Below are 16,808 nucleotides of genomic sequence, written 5' to 3' on the forward strand. Positions count from 1 at the left end.
TGAGTTTTAACAGCACGGTAAGTCTTAATGACTATCAAATAACTAAAAATTAACTTTTAAAAATATGGAGTCACATTATGCCTTATTGTAATAGATTTTGGTCGTTAAAAAAAATATAAAATTTAAAAATTTTAAAAATTTGATTTTTTTTACTTTTTCCCTCTATCTCTTTTATTTAATTTGACTATTTCGTACCTTCTCTTTCTTTTGCTGTCTACCACTGTTCTTACAAATGATTTTAGTGTTGTACCTTTCACTTCCTGGATTTTACGTTCCAGCTTGAAGAAACTGTTCGCAGCGTGTCAAAAATGTTTCAATCTGATGGTTCGAGGGGAGAGATTGATCCTCTCACTTCTCCCATGTATCCTAGCTTTGCTGGAGCTAACACTGGACTCTCCTCCGCTTTCTATTAGAGGAAGTGCACCCAGTAAAGACTGTGGTAAGTTAGTGGGTTGGTATAAATTTTCGGAGAGACGAACACTGGAAGCAAAGGGTTGGAACATTTGGGAATTTTATGAGTTCTCTTTCTGGGAGACTCCAGCATTGTAGACGAACCCAACATCATCTTCAGTTTTATAAATAGGGGCATAGAGTACAAAAAAAAGAAGCAATGATCTTATACAAAACATTAGTTAGACCCCAGTTAAAGTATTGTATGCAGTTTTGATCACCCCATTATAGAAAGGACATTAAAATCACGGAGAGAATTCAGCGTAGATTCACCAAGATGATTCCAGGGATGGCAAACTATAGTTGTGAGAAGAGGCCTGACAAATTAGGATTATTTCCATTGGAGCAGAAAAGACGAAGAGGAGATTTGGTAGAGGTTTTAAAATTATGAAGGGCTTTGATAGAGTAATAGAAACAGACTATTTCCTATGGTTGGGGAGTCAGTGATGAAGCGGTCATCAATTTAAAATTAGTGCTGTGATTGAGGAAAGAGGTTTGCAGGAATTTCTTTGTGTAGAAGCTTGTTGGAGCATAAAATGTTTTGCCTCAGGGAGTGGATAAGGCAGAAACAATTACATCTTTTAATTGAAAACTTAATAGATATTTGAAATAGAGGAAGATCCAGGGGCTATGGGGAGAGTGTGGGACAATGGGATTAGTTTTGGATTGCTTCAGTAAGGAGTTGGTGCAGAAATGATGGGCTGAATGGCCTCCTTCTATGCAGTAAACCTCTAAACCCAGGAAGCTGGGCCTCAAGTCTAAGCAACAGATCCACATATCTTGCACCTCAGGACATCCCAAAGAGCTTTACAGTCAATGAAATACTTTTGAAGTGTAGTCACTGTTGTAATATAGGGGAACACGGCAGCCAATTTGCTCCCGCAAACAGCAATGAGATAATGACCAGATAATCTGTTTTTTTGGTGATGTTGGTTGAGGGATAAATATTCACCAGGACACCGGGGAGAACTATTTTTAGCCTCACGTGGCCACTTACCTCTATGTGGCCTCATCCCTTTAATTGTGGCCTGCAGCCCTTTAAGGCCTTATGCCACACATACTATTTTCCTTCCTTCCCTCTCCATATCTTTGGCCAGATCCTACAGCTGTCCCACTGTGGACTGGGAGCTTGCTGCACATAGTTAATTAAGGCTGGCCCTGGAAAATCCATTGTGGTCAGCCTGGTGTGATTTTGGCAAGCACAAAACTCTCAGTCCTCCAGCTTCAGCTCCAAGCCTGGACAACATACCCTACGCTACTTCAGCCCACTGCACTGAGTGCCGCTAAAGGAACCTAGGGTTGCCAAGTCTGGCTGGTCGTATTCCTGGAGGTTTCATCACATGAGCTCCTACCTCCAACAGCCCTGCCCAGTCAAACAGCCTTTTCCCCACATTTCCAATAATTCTATAACCAATAAATGAAAGTGTTCAAAGAAAATGAAAAAAAAAAGAAACATTTATTTTAATGCCCCTTTGATTTTTCTCCTGGGTCGGCTGGCAGCAGTGTCCAAGAGATTAATTTTCATTTCTTGAAGACTCCAGAGCAATCCTGGAGGGTTGGCAACCATAAGGGGAGCCCGTGACCTTCAGCTTACAGGATCACTCCACGCTTTACAGGGAAGTATCAACCCCTACAGTATGAAAATTAAAGCAAGTTTGAATTGGCCCAGGCAAACTTCCTGGTTCCTTTCAGCTATTTGTTCTGGTGAGAATCAGGAAGTAAGAGTCGGGGGAATGTTCCTCATCTGCATGTATTTATGTTGTTTCCTGGCAACAAAACAATTTAATGACGTCTCGGGCTGAGAGATATAACCTGTGAGTCCAGGGCTGCTGTCAGTTCAACAGTCAGACTGAGGTGTGATTGGAATGCGCCTCCTGGTATTAGTAAATGGAGAGCCGTACGAACAGAGTTTGGTAAGTGTTACACTGCAGCTGTGTTTTCTGACAAAGGCTGGATAACAGAGTAAAGGTCTTTTCTGGGGTTATTTCACCCTGCTTTAATGAACATTTTTACTACGGTCTGGGTGAAGTGGGTGGAAGTCTGTAGTAAGGCTCAGCCTGCTTGCTTGGGATCTAAATTGGACATTTTAAGCTCTTCAATATGAACCCAGGGCTGCTGTAAAGTGAGTAGTATCGTAAGAGATTAAGTTACTTTTGATCAACAAGCGCTGGTCGCTACTCCTTCCCTATCATGTAACGGGCAGGCTCACCGTACTTTCACAGTGAGGATCCCACTGTGATGTTTAGGATCTAAAACCGTAAGCGACAATTCTTAACCCGAGTACAAGGAGTGGGAAACCAGTTTATTGAGTGATGAATCGTTTTTGAGTTGCTGATTAAATTATCACAGATAGGCTGCTGTCAGGAATGATAGCGGGTTTGTGAAATGTCAAATGAGACGCTGGTGGAAAATAAAACATTCAGGTTGAAAGGAAGAAAAGTTAACTCCTTGCAGTTCCTTCTTTATGTGTGTGAGGCTGTAGCATTATTGAGCGATCTCTCGGTAATTACCATAGTACAGTGCATTGAAACACATGCTATGTCTTGTCCTTACAGTGGGAGTGCTTTACAAGAAGGAAGCGTCAGAAATGATACACTGGGCTCCTTCTTGCGAAAAAAAAAACTGATCTGTGTAACCTTAAAAAATGAAAGAGAAATGAGCGTTGATGCAGACTGGAACATACTAATCTTGAAAGTGTATAATGAGCTCACGAATGACAGAATCAATGAAACCCCTCCCCCCCCGCTATAAGTTTGAGAAATAATGTTTGTGCGTGTGTTCACATGTTATTTTTATCTGATTCTCAAGTCCCAACAAGGTCAATAAGTGCTGGCGTGCTTTCTTGTACTGTTTCCTGTCAGATCTTGTGTGCTTGTGAAGTTTACTCAGAGAGTGGTTAGAATGTGGAACTCGCTACCGCATGGAGTGGGTGAGGCGAAAAGCATAGATGCATTTAAAGGGAAGCTGGATGAGTACATGAGGGAGAAAGGAATAGAATGATATGTTGATAGGGTTAGATGAAGAAAGGTGGAGAAAACACCAGCATAGACCTGTTGAGCCGAACAATCAGTTTGTGTGCTGTAAATTTCTATGTAATTTTATGAAATGGCTGATTACAGAAGTGTCCCATATCCACAACAGGGCTCCCAATGCCGCCTTTTAAAAGAACCGTTCAATGGAACCATATACTGAGGAGACTTGAATAGTTGTTGCCCAGACCTGAATCAAACAGGTTAATTTTCCTGCTATTTTTTTTCCTTCATGTGTTTTCCTGATTAAGTGTAGAGATCATGTTAGCAAATAACCTAGGTTTGCAAATCATTTGAAACTTGGACCAAAAATCTGCTGCACCCTCACCCCCAAAATAAAACACAGGATGGTCCTCGTCACCATCTGATCAGGAACCTCCTACCCCACCCCCAGCTCCACGCCCCATTTTATTTTATTGCTTGATTGGAGGAAAACGAGTGGGTACAGGAGGAGAGGAGGGGGCAGCCCCTTTAATTCTCAGTGTGATGAGGGGCCACATTAGCATTCCATGTTCAGTAACACTGCAAAATGTATCATTAGAATGTATTGCAAACATTTTGACATAAGAAATTAAATGTTCATCACAGACTATTTTACTTCATATCAGCCGCCTTGGGACATTTTACTACATTAAAGGTGCTATATAAATGCAACTTGTTGTTGTTCATATGAGGGAATTTGGGGGTATATTTCACTGAATTTGTAAAATTTAAGGAAAAAAGATGCGATTAAACTGGGAAGGAAAACAGTTAATTAATTTTGTTCTATTATAATCACTAGGTTTTTTTTACCTTTACTGCTTGAAATGGATGTAATAGATAGTAAGGGAAATAGAACTCTTGTTCAGGGCCTGTTACTGACAGTGAGGAGCTTGTTAAAAGTCTAAATGTAAGAACTGCAGTTTTCTTTTTTTGGAGTATGTTAAAGAAAATTGTGTAAATTTAAGGAAGGGCAAGATTCAAATAGCTAGTAGATATTGTTGACAAATAATCAGTTGTGGATCTAGAGGGAAAGTGGGGGAGGCACCACATCCCCTTACTAAACCAACTCGCACAAGCAGCTCTGGCCTGACCTGAGGGGTATTTGTCACTCATGCAAAATCATTCATTTCTCTGTGTGAATATTTTTTAGTAAAATAATTTCATCAAAAATTCCTCTAATAAACTCATTCCAATAGAAAACCAGAATATTTACAATTCAACTACAAAAAAAATTATAACCTATATACAGAACATCAGTCATTCAAGAACATAGCTTATAAATTAATTGGATATCTATTAGCACAGAACTAGTTTTCTATGGATGTAAACTTTGAGGCTAAGTTTTATCTCTCCTTTTCATTTTACAATTTGATTCAATTTAATTTCAGTCCAATTTCTCAATCAGTTTCTCACTCTCAAATTCACCAGCTCTTCTTCCATTTGACTCCCTAATCCTGAGCTTCCATGCTACTTGTCCCATTGGTGCATCTCTCTCTCCATCTTGGTCCTTTAAAATCTCCTCTTTTCTTTGTTGATTCTTTTTTTGTTCCTTGAGATTTTCTTGCTCTGCTTCTTTTTGTTCATTTTTAGCTTGATCCTTCAGAATCTCCATCCCAGCTCCTTCCTGATATTGTTTTTTCACCTGCTTGTTCAGAATTGCCAACCTTACTCCTCTTGTTTTTTTTTTCTCTCTCTACTCTTCATCCTTCATCTTACAAGTAAGATGCTGATGGATGGCTGGCATCCCTGGCACTGTGCCAAGCATGGGTCGACACATTCAGGAGAAATGGGGAGAAAACTGGAGGAGGGAAGAGGACACACAGGAGAATTGGCACTGTAACCTCAATGCTAATAACAAAGGATATAATCAGAGACACATGCTTTACCTATATGCGCTTTATAAATGCAAGTTGTTGTATATTATCAGCATGCAAGAGCTTAAATCTAATATGAGAAACATTTTATTAAACCATGCAAGTTACATTTGTTCCTGTACTTGAAATTCTCCCTTTCCCTGCTTTGGTTATAAATATTTTGATTTGATTACTGAATGTATAGTTATTTTACTTCTTTTTAAAAATATGACAAAGTTTACAATGAAGATTAATGAATAACTGGTTACTCTACACATAGACAGCATAGTAGATCTTTTGTGAAACGTAATCAGTTTCATTTCTGATATAACATTCTTGAACTGTTGGCGAATTTAAGGATAAAAATATGAATTAAATATGCACAGGATGAAGCTAGATTTATTTAAAAGCAATCTCTCCAGCAATAAACAATGAAGCTCCAATTCATAGAATCGTACAGCATAGAATGAGGCCATTCGACCCAGCGTGCTTGTGCTGGCTCTTTGGAAGATTTATCCTATTAGCCCCACTCCCCTGCTCTTTGCCCATAGCCCTGCAATCTTTCCTTTTCAAGTATTTATCCCATTCCCTTTTGAAAGTTACTGTTGAATCTGCTTCCACCACCCTTTTCAGGCAATGAATTCCAGTGCATTGAAAAAATTATCTCTTCAGCACACATACTTCAATGAATCTCCATACATGGCCATGATCAGCATATATAGACAGGAGAGTTATTTGCCAGTCAAGGAAAGTCATTCATCCATTTCTCACATCTCCATAACTCTATCTATTTGGATGAGGGATTTCAGTTATGTGGAGAGACTCGAGAAGCTAGAATTGTTCTCTTTAGAGCAGAGAAGGTTAAGGAAAGATTTAATAGAGGGGTTCAAAATTATGAGAGGTTTTGAAAAAATAAACAAGGAGAGAGACAGTTTCCACTGGCAGGAGGGTTGGTAAACAGAGGACACAGATTTAAGATAATTGGCAAAAGAACCAGAGAGGAGATGAGCAGAATTTATTCTACGCAGCGAGTTGTTACGATCTGGAATGCACTGCCTGAAAGGGTGGTGGAAGCAGATTCAATATTAACTTTCAATAGGGAATTGGATACACGCTTGAAAAGGAAAAATTTGCAGGACTTTGGGGAAAGAGCAGGGGAGCGGAACTAATTGCATAGCTCTTTCAAAGAGCCAGCACAGGCATGATGGGCTGAATGGCCTCCTTCTGTGGTCTATGATTCTATGACCTCCATGGACCTTGCATTAAATCAGTCTTTCTGAATATTTGGTCTTGACGCTGTAACCACCTCCGTTTTGCATACTCCTGATACTCCGCAGCTGCATTAATAACATTTTCAGAATTTATACCAGGCAGGCGGCTTCTTAACTGCTTGAGAAGTGTGAAGCCAACATAACAGCAACAAATTGTCAGCCAGTCAAACTTTTTTTATTAAATAAAACATAAAATACATTTTCTTCCATCTATAGAAGAATATACACAAATTGTGTCTTCGGATGCCCTGGATGGAAATTTCCCACTTCTCCCAACTTTTGAGGAGGAATTCCATAACCAACCAACAGCTAGTGAAATAATCTTATCTGCAGTTCCTAAAAAGTATTTAAGAAGTGTGGACTGTCATTCATATAAATGGCACTGTTTATCAGTTTAAACTGATGTCCATCACCCATGTGCTCCAGCGACCTATATTGGCTCCAGGTCCAGGAATGCCTCAATTTTAAAATTCTCATCCTTGTTTTCAAATCCCCCCATGGCCTTACCCCTCCCTATCTCTGTAACCTCCTCCAGCCCTACAACCGTCTGAGATCTCTGCACTCCTCCAATTCTTGCCTCTTGTGCATCCCTGATTTTAATCGCTCCACCATTGGCGGCCTTGAGCTGCCTAGGCCCTAAGCTCTGGAATTCCCTCCTTAAATCTCTGTCTCTCTCTCCTCCTTTAAGACGCTCCTTAAAACCTACCTCACCTGTCCTAATATCTCCTTATGTGGCTCGGTGTCAAATTTTGTTTGAAAATGCTCCTGTGAAGCACCTTGGGACGTTTTACCACATTAAAGGTGCTGTATAAATGCAAGATGTAGTAGTGGTTGTATCCCTTGCTAACTGTTTTGTCACTGATTTGGTTGATGTTTAACAAACTTGCTGTTCCTTTGAGCCTATGAACGTCCTCCTCCCTGAAAGCTTGCTGCCAGGTTGCTCACCCTGATGCCTTACAGCATGTAACACTTGACTTTTGCTGAACCAACACTCCTCAATAACACCTAATATTTATTTAGAACATCAAGACTGGTTGTATTCCTATTAGTGGACATCAACAACAACAATTTTCATTTATGTAGCACCTTTAATGTAGCAAAACAACTCGAGGTGCTTCATCAGAGCATAAACAGACAAAAATTGACACCAAGCTAAAGAAGGCACTATTAGAAGGGGTGACTGAAAGCTTAGTCAAAGAGGCAGGTTTTAAGGAGAGTCTTAAAGAAAGAGAGAAAGGTGGAGATGTTTAGGGAGGGAATTCTGGAGTTTAGAGCCTAGACAGCTGAAGGCACAGCTGCCAATAGTGGGGCAAAGGAGGCGAGGTTAGATAAGAGGCCAGAGTTGGAGGAACGCTGAGTTCAGGGCGGGCTGTAGGACTGGAGGAGATTACAAAGATTGGGAGAGGCAAGGCCATGGAGGGGTTTGAACATGAGGATAAGAAATTTAAATTTGTTTTTAAAATTTAAATTTAAATTCCGGTTGGTGAACCGGGAGCCAGTGTAGGTCAGCGAGCAGAAGGGTGATGGATGAGCGGGACTTGGTGCTTGTTAGAATACGGGCAGCAGAGTTTTGGATGAGCTTGGAGGTGGCATGAGGGGAGATAGGAGAGAAAGTTGAGAAGGATGCAGGTTCAGGGCTAGGGCAGGGGCGAACCTTAGGGTAAGCGAGACTTGGTGGGCTAGGGAGGGATGCAGCAGAGGCAGTTGAACAGATGGTCTCAATTTTAGTGCCAATGAAGTCCATGTGTTCCTCACACTTGTTTTTGGTTGGAGGGGGCAGGGGAGAGAGGTTTAAGGAAACAGTTGGTAATGAAGAAAACAATCCCGGGTTTATCTTTGCATTCCAGGATGACCCTGGAGTAGCGAGCAGTTTTGGCAGAGGAGAGAGGGGCCTGATAGCACTTGATGTGATCCAGCCAGATTTGGTGATGATTGGTATAAGATTGGTTTATTTCCTTTAGTTGTATTCCTATGAGTCCAAACCCGAGATAAGTATACAATAAGTCATTAGTTAAGCACTTTAAAGGAAATTGCTCATTAGCTGGTCCACACTTATACTAAATCCCAGAATTGGCTGATGCCTATCTCTGGCCCAACCATAGTGTTTTACCAGTTCATGTTCATTCAGTCAGGGATTTTGGAGTTAGAGAACATGGTCTCCCCTGCAAGGTTGAATCACCCTGTTAACAAAGATTGTGGATAAGTCCATGTTTCAGGCAATCTGCCACAGAGAAGTGGAAATTTCGTGAGATGAGTCAGTATCTGGAAGGTAGATTTGAGTGCCATTAGGAAGGCTATCGCTCTGGTTTTCCCTCTTTCTGGGAAAGCACCGAACCTCCAATCTGCACATCGCTCTAGGGACATAGAATAAAACTGAGGAACTTATGCGGTAAGTCTGCACCTTATGCTATGGCATGGCATCCCAGCACACTGTACCAAGGTGCTAGCTCTCCGTATTGGGCAATTACAGTCCCAGAAAACAGGACACCAAATTCAGTTAAAATAGTAACCTGAAAATTTACTATTTGCTTGCAGGTAGAGCTTTATGTGTGCCCTGTTTTTAGTATTCTTGTCTTCGTTTCAGAAGTTCATGGGTTTAAGCCAAGGCTTTGGAAACATAGTCTAGGCTGACACTCCAGTGCCATATTGAGGTGTAACCATATCATTAGAGGTGCTTGTCCTTTGGCTCTGGATGAGCTATTAAACCATCTGGGCGTAAAAAAAATCAGGGAATTTGTCCACTGTCCCAGCCAAAATTCTTACATTACCCAATAAATTATCAGAAAGACAGTTTAACTGCTCATTCATTTCCCTATTGCTGGTGCAGGCTGCTGTGCTTGCATGCGCAACAGTCACCGCACTGAAATAAAGTGATTAATTTAAGCACTTTGAGACATTCCAACATGACACGGTGCTGTTTATTATTATATCTGTGCAGCATTGGGCAAAGACCACATTTGAAAACATGCTTTGTAGCTTGGAGCAATAGAAAAGTTAACAGCATAGACCAATCAGACAGCAGATCAACACGGAGACAAGGTGCAAGGTCTAAATCACACAAACAGCAATTCTATGAACCAGTTAAGATCCAAAACATGTTACCTTAATAGCAACATATGCAGATCCATACAAGGTATGCATTTGCATTGCGTTATATTAAGAGCAGGATTTGGCATGAGGTAAATGGATTGGGAGGGGACAGTGTTTTCATAAAAGGTTATGGTAGAAAGTTGATCTGTGCAATATGAGAATAAACAAATGATTGTAGTTTGACTTTGGAGCAAAATGCATTATGATTCAATGTTTTGGAATTATGCAAAAGTATGTGAAGGATGAATTGTTGTCCCAACTATTGTCCCTGTTCCTTGCTGTGAAATGTGATTTAGAAATATGTAGGAGATTATGTTGTAACACAACGTTGCAAATGATTTCTGCAACTGTCCTAACACCAAGGAGGTTTTTGCACCTTGAAATGCTGTTTGAACTTTGTAAAGATTTTGGGGGGGGAGTTTTAACCTCCCACCTCCCCCCATGACAGGCGGGAGAGGGGTTAAATTGTTAAAAATGTGAATCGCGCTCTCTCCCCGCCTCCCCGTAAATATCGATGGAGGCTTGTCAATAAGTTTTAGAAGCAGATCTGACTGTGTATTTCGTACCCAGGTATTTTCAATTTATTTACTATAGATAATAAAAAAGAAAGAACTCGCCCTTATATAGCTCCTCTCACAACACCAGGATGTCCCAAAGCACTTCACAGCCAATTAAGTACTTTTGTGTGACTACTGCAGTGTAGTCACTGTTGTAATGTAGGAAATGCGGCAGCCAATTTACGTACAGCAAGGTCCCACAAACAGCAATGTGATCATGGCCAGATATATATGTATGTATCTATTTGATGCTATCAGCAGCAAACTGCTATGTAATTGTAGTGGGACACTGCTGTCGGATATGCTATACATCACCAAACTAGGTCCTTCTTCCGACAGTGATGTCATCAGGGCTGCCAAAAATCAGGGTTGAGATGAGAGGCTGTTGCCATCCTAGATACCCCCATGGAGCAGCAGTGTTGCCACCATTTATCTGTACTCACTTTTGTTAGGGAAGGCACTGGTGTTGCAGAAAAGAACTGCAAACAGTGCATGTATAGCTTTAAAGACAATCCTGTTGACGTGGAAACTATCTCTTGCAGCGTAAACATAGCAGTTGTACATCCAATATAAATGGACCAACTAGGTAATTCATTTAAACCCCTACTTGTGACAATTAATAGCCTTAAAGAGTAAATCAGAAATAACAACAACAACTTGCATTTATATGGCGCCATTAACATAGTAAAACATCCCAAGGCACTTCACAGGAGCGTTATCAAACAAAATTTGACAGTTACTTAATCTTTCCTGAACACCAATGGGATGGAACAGCAAAGGGGTTGAAACTCCCAGTGAGAATTAGCTTTTTGCATACTATTGAGGCACAGTATGAGGCAAATGTTGAGAATTTCTTTGTCAATATAAATTTGTTTATTTCCTATACTAGTGATTCTTTAATAGTTGTTGGATGCACCTTGGCTTCACATTAAGAGAACAGGTAAAAGTTTAACTTTAATTGATAAGAAATTTCAGTAATTTTCGACAGCAAATTTCTGGCTACCTGGGGGTGTTCAGCAAGACTTAAGTAACTTGAAGGGTGTGCAATTGTATTTCGTGAACCCATTGGCCCTATTCCTGTCCGTGATTGAACATAGATAAACTTTCCACTTTGGTCAGGAAGTGCGACTGCTTTGATAACCTTAATTTTCTATGTTTAGTAATACAAATGTACCTGTACATCTTTCTAGGATTTAGATTTAAAAGGACGTTGGACTTACCCACAGGAGAACATGAGCTTGGCGGAACATGCACAATACAACCACAAGCCATCCATGGACCTCCCTACCTGGGGCAGAAACATCCTGGTTGATTCCTCCCACACTACAAGGGCTTTTCCTATCAAGCAGAAATTGCCTTCCAATGAAGTCAATTCAAATAATGATTTTACTAATATGAGCTCCATCGATTGGAAAGGTAACAGTTCAAAAGAATCCAGAATGGCCAATAGCTTGGAGGCAGAACGCGGGACAAGGCAGGGGTGCGAGGACTCCCCGCTGAGCTCAGTCGACTCCTCTGAGTTGCAGATGAAAATGGACTTCTTCCGTAAGTTGGGTTACGCTCCAGAACAGATCCATACGGTATTTCAAAAGGTGGACAGCAACGCCGACACCAACACCATCCTCGGAGAGCTAGTGAAGGTGGAAGGCACTGTGGAGAAGGAGTGTGTCCCAGAGGAGGTCCCAGTGCCTGCCCTAGTGTCTCGTGGTGGTCCTTCAACCAAAGCCCCAACAGGCACACCGGTGACAGAAGAGGTGCAGGAGCAGGAAGCCAACTTGCGAACAATTGTCATAGATGGCAGCAATGTAGCTATGAGGTACGTTGCTATTGTGTTTTTAGCTTATTTATATTCAAAGCGTGCAGGAACATGTTGCTAACGATCACTGCCCTATTTCCATATGAGAAGTGTTGCCTGCAGTATCTTTGGATCTACTGTAAGGGTTTCAATTTCAATTAGCCAAAATGTCATGAATGGGAAAACAATTGGGGATTTTTTGAAAAATGGGAAATCTGGGATCCCGCCATCTTCAATTTTAACCTGCTTCTCTGCATCTGCATAAAGCCAGCGGGTTCCTTCTTTCAATACTCCAGTGACATCATCAGGTCCTGACTGTGATTTGAACTCTGACCTGAGAAAAGGAACAGTAGCAGGAGTGCTCCTCTGGGCCCCACATAGAAAGTTTAGGCCTCTCCTCGCCCCTTCCGTACTGCAAGACCTCCCTGCTCCCCTCCCCTCCCCAGAACCTTGCCCCCCACACTTACCTGAGTGATGGCAGGCAGCCGAGGGCCACCCAAATTTCCACAGGTTGGCACCCACTTCTCACCCATTCCGTGCGGGGGGTGGGGGGTTTGATGGCGGTATGTTAATGAGGCCCGGCGGTGCAAATCGTCATGGCCTCAATCTGCGGCGGACGAGCAGGAGTCCAATTGAAACCATCAGTTTTCCACCGGTGACCCACTGGCCATCAAAATTCCTCCCACCGTCACTGCCCCCCCCCCCCCCAACTGACTGCAGAGATATATCCCGGGCAAGAAGAGGAATACAAAGATTTTATGGGCGTTCAGAGGGCAGTGGAGAGAGTTCCATGGATGTGGTTAATGATCCACTCTGGAACTCGGCTTTTCCCAATTCAAGAGTCATATGAGCAGGCATCAGGCCTCAAAAGTGCCCCGAACTCCTAATACCTCATTACTGGCTGGGCTGGTAATAGGAAATTTCAATGATTGTAAAATAATTCTGTCTCTAACCTTTGCACATGTCACAAAACAATTAAAGATTTCCTGGAACAATTTAACATTACAGGAATCTTTCCTCCTGCTTCCTGCATTGATTCTGCACTTTGAACTCTGCTGACTCATCAGCAACACATGTCTTTATACATAAACTTTATACAAATTGTATGCAAATCTTGATACAAATAGGCCTGCACTTCCTTCTGAGGGGAATTTTCAGCTCCTGCACAGGAGAACATACTGCTTCTGTTACCAGATGCTGCATAAGATATTGGCTGTGCAATTGGAAGGGTTCCAGGGAGAGTGAGCGGCTGTACATTGAAATGTTGATTTTAGAGTCGCTGTTTCTCCTGGACTTAAATAAAACCAACCAGTGAGCTGTGATTTAAGGGAGTGACTATTTCTACATTCAGCACTGTTAGTTGCTGCCCAAGTATTTGCTGTCAGGCTGAGAAGGTTACACAGCTTTGAAGAGGTGACTGCAGGGTACGTCCACGACCTGAGGACGCTCTGCCCTAATCTTCCCCTCCCCCGTTTAGCAATACTGCTGCAATCCCCATTGGTTCTCAAGTATTTCTGTTGACCCGTCCCCTCGTCGTGAAAGCATTTAACTCTGGCCGGGATGCGGTTCCACAGGAGCCAGCAGACCCCGCCCCCATTACCTCACCCAAATGGGCCACTCTTTACATGTGAACCAGATTGTGAGTGTCAATGGGCTGCTCAACCATGAGGGGATTCATCACCTGGCATGATCCTGTTGTCCATATCTGCATTTTACAGCAGGTGGGGTCACTGGATAATAAAAACCTTCACTACTTTTTCCTCCCCCCCCCTCTCCTGGGGTCACTGAGGCCAATAGTGAGCATCCACTACTCTCCAATTCTTTTGTATTGAATATTCCTCCGTATCAGGCATATAGCGGGCAGAACGCACGCCCATTGCTGCCGGACTGGAAGCCCGGTCCATTTCAAGGGCTGGGCCTCATTTCTAAGCCGTTGGCGAGCTGCGCGCTCAGAACGGGCGTCCTGCTGCAGCTCACCGGCTCAGGGCCAGCCCAATATTGGGTGGGGTGAAGGCCAAGCAGGCCGGTAGGTCTGAGGCGGAGGGAACGATTGCGGGGGAGGGGGTGGGGGTGAACCCAGGGAGGCAGCAGCCCACATTATGTTAGTGGACTGAACCAGGAGGGGATAATGAACTAATAGGTGAAACAGTCCTTCCTGGTATTTCACAGAGTGGTGATGTACATGCATGGTGTACATTTCCAGTTCACCCTCAGAGTTAGAGGCCGGGATTTTCTGCCTGTTCACTCGCCAGACCACAGCATTCCACCCATTAAAAAGAATTGGCAGAGAAACACAGAATCGGAAAACTCTGGCCAGGATCCTTTTGGCAGAACTAAAAGCGAGGGGAAAATTCCACTGCTTTCAGGGCCTCTAAGGACAGAGCTGTCAATCCTCCATGATCAAAGACTAAAAGTAGAGACTTTTGCATATAATGCTAACACACAATTTGTTACATATTGCCTGAGTCTCAAATATCTGGTAAAGCTTTGACGTAGAACAAACTTCCAGATTGAAGCTAGACCAATTTTCATCGACAACCCACCTCTCGTCCTCCATTTTGAAACCTGGTGAAGGAGGAGGAAGCTTCCATTTTAACTCCAGCTATTTTAAAGCACTGCATGAAATAAAGGCAGAAATGTCCTTAGTGTCACAAGAGGCTCTGCAGTTTTAAGGTCCTGGGGATGAATGAGTTAATGGTGCAATGTTGACTTCAAGACCATGAGGAGGAAGAATAACAGGACAGTGTATTTGGAACTTTTATCATTGGATATGTTTGGCTACTGTTTTATTCCTCTGTGCAGAATCTACCACTGTGATCCTGTATGATGGGAAGGTGGTTGATATGCATTTTGCAATGAAAATGTACAGTGACATGTCCATGACAAGGCAGACACAAAAGTTTACAAGAGTATATTTTTGTGTGTGTAATATATATGCATATTATTTTTACCATCCCAAAGCTATGTCAGTGTTCCAGTGTTGTGAAGCACCTCATCAAATGACCCATAATCGAAGCAGCTGCTTTAAGCATAATTCTGGTGGGTGTTTCCATCAGGAACAGAACAAATCTGAACAAGTCTGGTCTGGGTTGCCTGCGAGCAGGAGAATTTTCTGTTCTGTAAGACTTGTCAACTTGAAACAGTATAAGACTTCGAAACTGGGCCATGTTTTGAGCTGTCCAAATTTGACTTTGAAAGTGATCCTAGCCAGTCCTCGTTTATTGAAGTTCCATGGGCAAGGCAATGTGTAGCAACTCTAAACCAAAAACTAATTCACTCGCTCCTTTATTTTCATCCAAACTAATGAAGACAACAGAGCTACCACATTGTGGAAATTAACTTTAGCAAGATTATAGGATGGTGTAAATGAGACACTGAGATTAGGTCCTGCGCCATACCCTATCCAACTTCAGAGTTTTAAATTTCAGGGACTAGATACTTTACTGGATTTGTTTTTGTAGTGAAATATCTAAACTTTACACTAAATATTTTAATCTAGAAAATATAAAATTGTAAATCAACATGCACTTACAAGTTTAATTATTATTCTTATATTACATATTTTGAGCAAAGCTGGTGAGTTTTTAAATGCATTTGGTGAGTTAGCGAAACTAGCCCACCCAAAACTCCAAGATTCGTCCCCCTCAAAAAAACAACTTCATGAATCAACGTTTTGCAAATCCGTCAGCAACACATGACTCAATGATGTAAATCGATCTAAAACACATCATGGTATCACTTACACAACTAAAATGAACAAACAGCTTAGCAAACATTGATTCATGAAGGCAGTACACCTTTTGAATAATTACGATTGTGAAAACAATAACGTAGCAGGAAATCCAGAAAGTGCGATTCATTCCATTAAGTTTGGAATGAGTAGGAACTAACTAAAGGCAGCTCTTGGTTCAAGATTGGCAATGGTAACAAAGAGCTGGGAACTGAAAGGTTGTATCTATTCTGTACGACTATAAGGTTCTGAATGTTCTCTGGAGCCTTTAACTCAGGGCGCGTATCAAGTTGACATGGCTGCGCTAGAGTGAGGCCAGTATCATTTTAACTCCTGAGCTTCATTACCATCTCCTAAGTGAGTCTTCCGCCTAATCCCAGCGGGAATCATTACCTGGCCGGTGGGTGGGAGCGGGATTTGGAGGCTGCCAGCCGGGAATCCATGGAAACAGCCCTTGGCACTAAGATAAGTGGGTCGGGGGTAGGGCCTGGTTGGGATCACAGTTGGGGGGTGGGGGGAAGCAGGGGAGGCACACGATTTCCTTGTGAAGCTCAGAGGAGCACTCCTACCTCCTAGCCCACAAGGAAACACAAATTTAGTTTTCTTAAATTACCTTCCCAGCCGACCCCCGCTCCTGCTCCTGCTCCAGCACCTGCTTACAGCCAGGTTTCTCTGGCAGCTCTCGCGCTGAGCGGCACTGCACGTTAAAATTGGGTCTGGGTCCTCTTTGCGTCATCGGAGCCTAATTTTTGCCTATTTATGAGGCCTTTGCTTGTTTGCAGCCAGGGCCTCACGCTGCCCGAAACACGTCTGTTTAAAATAGCAGTGGGGCAGGAAGGCGGCAAGAATGCAGGTGATAGGACGGCACCTTTATCTTAACCCCAAGCACGCCTTGTTTTCATTGGTCCCGGGAACGAGGGGATTAAAATCAGCTCTTAGCGTTAGTCTATTATCGTTTTCTCCGCCACATTTTGTCACCTTGCAGGGTGTTGAGAAGAATTCCCTCCCACCAACCTCAATACCTGCAGCTAACAGCAATAAGAATGGCCAA

General features: G+C 42.4%; 1 protein-coding gene across 1 annotated transcript in view; it reads left to right on the forward strand.

Annotated features, from left to right (window-relative positions):
• The first annotated feature begins 2,254 nt into the window (after positions 1–2,254).
• Positions 2,255–16,808, forward strand: part of LOC137342516 (ribonuclease ZC3H12A) — a 35,291-nt gene continuing 20,737 nt past the window's right edge. The window contains exons 1-2 of the mRNA XM_068006439.1: positions 2,255–2,363; positions 11,423–12,048. Of these exons, the coding sequence (XP_067862540.1) occupies positions 2,316–2,363; positions 11,423–12,048 (674 nt within the window). The 5' untranslated portion in view covers positions 2,255–2,315. The remainder of the gene's footprint in view (positions 2,364–11,422; positions 12,049–16,808) is intronic.

Source organism: Heptranchias perlo, chromosome 26 (genome assembly GCF_035084215.1).
Source record: "Heptranchias perlo isolate sHepPer1 chromosome 26, sHepPer1.hap1, whole genome shotgun sequence".
Classification (NCBI taxonomy): domain Eukaryota; kingdom Metazoa; phylum Chordata; class Chondrichthyes; order Hexanchiformes; family Hexanchidae; genus Heptranchias; species Heptranchias perlo.